The sequence below is a fragment of the Protobothrops mucrosquamatus genome, unplaced genomic scaffold (genome assembly GCF_001527695.2).
Source record: "Protobothrops mucrosquamatus isolate PMUCROS unplaced genomic scaffold, P.Mucros_1.0 scaffold3439, whole genome shotgun sequence".
Taxonomy (NCBI): Eukaryota; Metazoa; Chordata; class Lepidosauria; order Squamata; family Viperidae; genus Protobothrops; species Protobothrops mucrosquamatus.
The window spans coordinates 54,466-61,638 of record NW_015389418.1 but is presented as its reverse complement, the minus strand read 5'-3'; the positions used below and the strand labels follow the sequence as shown (position 1 = coordinate 61,638).

Here is a 7,173-nt window from a genome sequence, read left to right as displayed (position 1 = left end):
TCCCTTCTCATCTCAACTAGGCTATATATTGCTGAAGAATTCAGTGGAATATTGACTAATTATAAAAAAATAAGTGATATTTTTGACTAAACATAAACAGATAAAGAGGTTATCTTTCTGTGGTGATCAATTCCAGCAACGCTCAATTCCAGAATATATATATATATATTCAAAATTTGGATTGCTAACAAAGAATTAAGGGAGAACTGGAATAGCCATTTCGAACTTTTTAGTTCTTTTCAACCAGACATACCCTTCTGAGATTCGAACCTGGGCTGTCTGCATGTTAAGCAGATGTATTAACCTCTAGGCCAGATGAAAACAGGAATGATAACTTTTCTCTGCAACTACCCAAGTTTGCTGACTTTTACCTCAGGTGAAAATTCCCTTTGTGAAACCAATGGGTTCTGCTTTTGCCATCTGGGGGGGGGGGGGAGAGAGCAGTTCTTCACAACCCGACATTCATGCTGTCTTCTCATTTTGTGTCTTTGGCTGCACAGGACTGCTGGTTCGAGGTGCAGATTTCAGTCAGCCAGCTGACAATTACACAGTTTGCCAAGGGGACAACGCAACGCTAAGGTGAGCTTCTGCCGGTGACACCAAAATCGCGTGTGGTAGGTGTGAGCCTGAGATTTTCCCAGCTGGAGTTTTGCAGGAAGGTTTTCCTGTTGTGTCAGAGCATGCCCAGTCTTATTGTGCTGAGATAACCCAGGAGTAAACACAGTAAACAGTGGTCTATATTAAATGGTGGTTTATCTTACACTATCTACAGTATCATACACCAGGAACAATATACATACACGCAGTGGGTTTTTTTGTAAAAAAAAAAAAAAGGTGCCGGAACTCACACATGTCATACAACCCGCCTTGCCTACCCTACAAGGCTCCATCCAAAAAAGGTGCCGGAACTTCGTTCTGGGCGTTCTATGACAAAAAAAAGCCCTGCATACATGTGTTAATACAGCAATCTCCAACACACAGCAGTTACAGCAGGAAACAAAAGAGAGAGAACACAGCAGCAGAGCCTTCCCTTTTATACAAAGCTCTTAAAGGGACACAGACCCAGCTGGCTCTTAAAGGGACATAAACCCTGCTGAGTCATGCATCATTACATCATACATTACATCAGCTGGTTAGCTTCTAAACCATTACCTTGACATGTTGGTTAATTAGTTTGGTTAATTAAGTTTGAAGCTTCTGAGTCTGTAAACCTTTGCATGTATGAACTGAACCAGTATTCTAAACTTACTTGACTTTGTCATCCCAGCCCTGATTCCCTGCACTGTTGAAAGACCACATCAGTGGGATGTGGTCACACGCATGTGGTCACACGCATGTGGTCACACGCATGTGGTCACACGCATGACCCCGGGACACTGCAACCATCATAAATATGAGTCAGTTGCCAAGCATCCAAATTTTGATCACCTGACCTTGGGGATGCTGCAACGGTCGTAAATGTGAAAAACGGTCATGTCATATTTTTTTTAGTGCCGTTGTAACTTTGAACGGTCACTAAAGGAACTGTTGTAAGTTGTGGACTATCTTTATGAGCTTTCTCCTTAACCCCGTTATCCTGTTCTTTTCTGTGGGTTGGAAGGTCTAAACCCAGCATCTTTTTATGCCCCTGGTTTCTGTTTTCTGATTTAGCCTTCCCCCCCCCTCACCTCTTCTACTAAGGTTTCAGCGCAGCGTCTTGCCTCGGTTTAAATAAAAGATAGCTCTGTGGCTAAATGCACGATTACCTGCCTATAATGCATTAATAGCAGCCAGCAATGACTTACAAAATGGCTAATAACTCTGTCAAGTGCAACATAAATTTACCTGGCCTTGATTTTAATACTCTTCAGAATGAGACCATTTCCCATGTCTGGGGGAATACAATTCCCTCAGCCCCTATGAGCACCACTATTATATGATGCTTAGTGGAGCTTTTAGTTTATCCATTTAGTCTGCAACCCCCTTTCTGTAATTTTTCTGTCTTCTTTGTTTCCCCCCTCCCCCCAACAACATAGGGTGGTTTGTGCATACTGCCAAGCTGTGATGTGGCTGGTTTATAGTTTAATATGGTGTGAGAAACTTTCGCTTAGAGCAGGGGTAGGCAACCTTGGCTCTTTTATGACTTGTGGACTTCAACTCCCAGAATTCCTGAGCCAGCATAACTGGCTCAGGAATTCTGGGAGTTGAAGTCCACGAGTCATAAAAGAGCCAAGGTTGCCTACCTCTGGCTTAGAGCAACTGGCTGGGGAATGCTGGGAGTTGAAGTCCGCACACCTTTAAAGTTCCCAAAGTTGGGAAACACACTGTCTTACAGCTTGGCATTATTGGAGAAGGATCCACAAAAAGGATCCTCACCTAGAGTAGGAGGATCTCTAGGGTGAATTGAAGAAAAAAGATACTAAGAAATTACTTCTGAAACTTTTCACGGCAGTGATAAGTACAATAATAGTTAACCCTCCTCTCCAAAGTTACATCATGATTCTCTTTTTTCTGTAATCTATCCTGCCTGTCCACCTAGCCATAAATTGGAAGTTTGTTTTTTTAAAATTTTGTGTAAAAAGTCCATAAGAGCGTTCCAGTCACCAATAAATGTAGGTATTGTCTTTTCTCTAATCAAAGAAGTTAGCTTCTTCATCTCAGCAAAACCTGTTCATTTCACCAATCAATATCTCCATGGCCTGTGGTGTCCTTTTCTCCTGTCTTTCTAATGGATCAGACACTTCATTATTTAAACACACAAAACCCAGTTTTCTCATTCTGTTCAGCCCTAAACAATGAATTCATTTGAACCTTGTTTCTTTTCCCGGTGGCTCCTTCCTTCCTTCCTTCCTTCCTTCCTTCCTTCCTTCCTTCCTTCCTTCCTTCCTTCCTTCCTTCTCTCCCTCCCTCCCTCCTCATCTGAACATGGCCCCTGTTGTTACCTACTACTCCTTGTGTGAGATGAGCTGATGGACAATAAGATGTCAGTCCATATCAAAGCTCTTTGTTCTCTGTATTTGTATTAATGTCATGGAGATAATAATAATAATAATAATAATAATAATAATAATAATAATAATAATAATAATAATAATAATAATAATAATAATAATAATAATAATAATAATAATAATAAAGTTGGAAGGGACCTTGGAGGTCATCTAGTCCAACCCCCTACTCAGGCAGGAAACCCTATACCATTTCAGACAAATGGCTGTCCAGTCTCTTCTTAAAAACCTCCAGTGTTGGAGCATTCACCGCTTCTGGAGGCAGGTTGTTCCACTGGTTAATTGTTCTCACTGTCAGGAATTTTCTCCTTAGTTCTAGGTTGCTTCTCTCCTTGAGTAGTTTCCATCCGTTGCTTCTTGTCCTGCCTTCAGGCGTTTTGGAGAATAGCTTGACTCCCTCTTCTTTGGGGCAGCCCCTGAGATATTGGAACACTGCTATCATGTCCCCCCTCATCCTTCTCTTTGTTAAACTAGACATACCCAATTCCAGCAGCCTTTCCTTATGTGATTTAGCCTCCAGTCCCCGATCATCTTTGTTGCTCTTCTCTGTACTCTTTCTAGACTCTCAACATCTTTTTTCCATCGTGGTGACCAAACTGGATGCAGTATTCCAAGTGTGGCCTTACCAAGGCATTGTAAAGTGGTATTAATACTTCACGTGATCTTGATTCTATCCCTCTGTTAATGCAGCCTAGCACTGTGTTGGCCTTTTTGGCAGCTGCAGCACACGGCTGGCTCATATTTAAGTGATTGTCCACTAGGACTCCGAGATCCCTCTCACAGTTACTACTATTGAGTGAGATACCACCTATACTGCACCTGTGCATTTGGTTTTTCTTGCCTAAATGTAGATGCAAATAATCAGACCAGTTCCCCCCTCCCTTTCTCTTTCTCTCTTGATCTTCCTCAGCCTTAAGACGGGTGGCTGTTAACTCCCAGAAATCCCCAGCCAGCTATGCTAGGATTGGAAGTCCACCCACCCTAAAGTCACCAAGTTTGAGAAACATGGTCTAAAAACACTCCGCCTTCTTTTATTTAAGCTATCAAAGGAGAATGATGTCTTGACCTCAGGTGCGCGGTCTTACATGACTTCCAACACCACCAATTTTTAAGGGGGGAAGGTTTTCTCGACTGTGTTTTTTACACAGTACACTGCGTGGGACTTTACGTAGTGTCTCCAGATGTCTCTTCCACAAGACAGTTAGCCCACCTCCACCCACACTAGAAGCTGTGAATCAGCGAGCCAAAAACATCCTGTCTCTGTCATTTTTTTCATTGCCCGGCTTTTTCCTCTTCTCCTCCCCCTTCCTCTCCCACTCCCCCCCCCCATCTCCTTGAGCAACTTGCACTGTACTGGATTCCCCAGCCTGAATCTGTGGAGACTCTGACCTACTTCCCAAGACTTCTCTGCCCTACGTTTTTTTTGCAGAATAAAAGGAGGAGGAGATGAAGTCTTGAGTTGGTAGGAATGGAAAAAGGGGGAAGGAGCTTTCAATATTCTATTAACCGCCTGGAAGAGACGCAGGAGCCCTTAATCCCATTTCCCAGAGAAGACTTGCCTGCCTCAGGTAGATCTCAGGTGTAGATGCCAGTAGATTTAATAAGTACAAGGACTATATAAAAAGGGGGCAGGGGGCATATGTTGACCACCTTGATTTAATCCATCATTCTGTGTCAAGCCAGTGTACTGCATAGATCAGGGCTTTTCAACCTTTTCACCCATTGCACCACTTTTAGGATATGGCAACATCTGAGTACCACCAGTCGCCTAGCAAGGTGTCAAAAAATTGACCCCCCCCCCAAAAAAAGGAAGAAAGTGATAGTTAGTCCTCAACTTACAACAGTTCGCTTAGTGACTGTTCAAAGTTACAGTGGCACTGAAAAAAGTGCCCCCAAGCCACAGCCGAGCAAGACACTTGCCTGCCCGCCCGGCGGCGCTCTTCCTCCTGTCCGAGGTTTTCATTGTTGTGAGCATTTCTGTTGAGGATTGACAGCGGGGGTGGGGTGGGGGGGTGTTTGTTTTTTATCCCCCCCCCGTCTGCTGGGTGGTTGCGGCAGGTTTTGGTCACTTCACATGTCCCTGGGACACTGTGACCGTCATAAATATGAATCAGTTGCCAAACATCTGAATGTAAATCACAAGACCCTGGAGATGCTGCAACATTCCAGCTGATTGGTGCTTCTTCAGGGCTCATCAGAAGCACCAGGATCAGCGCCGAGCTCCAGCTGGAGCCTGGCACTGATCCTGGTGCTTCCACTGAGCCCTGACAGCCCTGAAGAAGCGCCGATCAGCTGAAAAGCGGCACTGATCCTGGCGCTTCTGCTGAGCCCTGATAGCCCTGCAGCTCCAGCCATCTCTCACTCAAGCTTGTGCGGTGCTGCCACCAGTTCAGCTCATTCCCCTCCCCGCTACCATTTTTCTAGGATGGTCGCGTACCACCTGCCTGGTGCCAATGTATCACAGGTGGCACCCGTACCACTGGTTGAAAAGCCCTGGCATAGATCATGGGTCTTCAAACTTGGCCCTTTTATGACCTGTGGACTCCAACTCCCAGAATTCCTCAGCCATTGTGCCTGGCTGAGGAATTCTGGGAGTTGAAGTCCACAAGTCATAAAAGGGCCAGGTTTGAAGACCCCTGGCATAGATCATGGGTCTTCAAACTTGGCAACCTCTGGCTGGTGAATTCTGGGAGTTGAAGTCCGCAATTCTTAAAAGTTGCCAAGTGTGAAACTCACCATGGTGGTGTCATGAAAATGGCTATTCCAGCCGTCCTCTTTCCCAACTGGTGTTGATATTTAGCAATATCCTCCCAAGTTCCGTAGTTGTGTACTAGGAGAAGAAGCCAAGTTGCCTTTTGTCAGTGCCAAAGCAGCTGCCAATTAAGGTAACTGGATATCCCTAATTTCTATGATAGCTTGTTGCCTCTTTATCCGCCTGACTCTAGATCCATATTTTGCAACCTTAGCCATGTTAAGGTGTGTGGACTTCAACTTCCGGAATACCACAGCTAGCAGAATTGAAGTCCACACATCTTTAATATGTCTAAGGTTAGGAAGCACTGCTCTAGATCAGTGGTTCTCAACCTTTTTAATGCCGGTCGTAAGTCGAGGACTAAACCGGTCGTAAGTCGAGGACTACCCAACCGGTCGTAAGTCAAGGACTTTCCCTGCCCGGGAGCGCCGCGCATGCGTGGTTCCGCCCCCTGCGCCGGCCGAGGCGTAGCTGGCAAGCCGCAGAGACAGAGCAGGCTGACCACCAGCTGGCCCAGCCCAAGGGAGGTAAGGCACCCGCCGGAAAAGGGGGAAAAAATGGCGGACAGCCTTGCTTGGCGACCCCCGTGAAATGGTCGATTGACCCCAAATGGGGTCGCGACCCATAGGTTGAGAACCGCTGCTCTAGATTAATGCATATGACTTTAAAGGCACTGGAATAAAATGAATGATGAGGCAGTCACAGCCTCTGACTCAGTTTCCCCCCCCCTTCAACCCATCAGCTCTCCTATGGGGCCTGCTATGGCAACTAAGCTTCCACCCTTTGCCCTGTGTCAGGAGCTAGAAGATAAATGGTGTGCCAGGGTTGGCTGGGCAGACGAGTTGAGTCAGAAGAAATTATGGCTGCCTCACAGCCCTCTTTCTTGTTACTTTAGAACAGGGCTTTTCAACCTTTTCACCCATTGTACCACTTTTAGGATATGGCAACATCCGAGTCCCACCAGTCGCCTAGCAAGGTGTCAAAAACTTGATGACCCAAAAAAAAAAAAAAGGAAAAAAGTGATAAAGTACAGGTAGTCCTCGACTTACAACAGTTTGCTTAGTGACTATTCGAAGTTACAATGGAACTGAAAAAAGTGCCCCCCAAGCCACAGCCGAGCAAGACACCTGCCTGCCCGCCTGGCCGCACTCTTCCTCCTGTCCGAGGTTTCCATTGTTGTGAGCATTTCTGTTGGGGATTGGCAGCGGGTGTGGGGTGGGGGGGTGTTTGATTTGTATTCCCCCCGTCTGCTGGGTGGTTGCAGCAGGTTTTGGTCACTTCACATGACCCTGGGACACTGTGACCGTCATAAATATGAATCAGTTGCCAAGCATCTGAATGTAAATCACAAGACCCTGGAGATGCTGCAACATTCCAGCTGATCGGCGCTTCTTCTGGGCTCAGCAGAAGCGCCAGGATCAGTGCTGCTTTCCA

General features: G+C 45.8%; 1 protein-coding gene across 1 annotated transcript in view; it reads left to right on the top strand.

The window, feature by feature from the left end:
• Nucleotides 1–500: 500 nt before the first annotated feature.
• IGLON5 (IgLON family member 5) overlaps nt 501–7,173 on the top strand; it is a gene marked incomplete at its 5' end in the record, with an annotated part of 31,402 nt that continues 24,729 nt past the window's right edge. The window contains one exon of the mRNA XM_015827010.2: nt 501–579. Coding sequence (XP_015682496.2) covers nt 501–579 — 79 coding nt within the window. The remainder of the gene's footprint in view (nt 580–7,173) is intronic.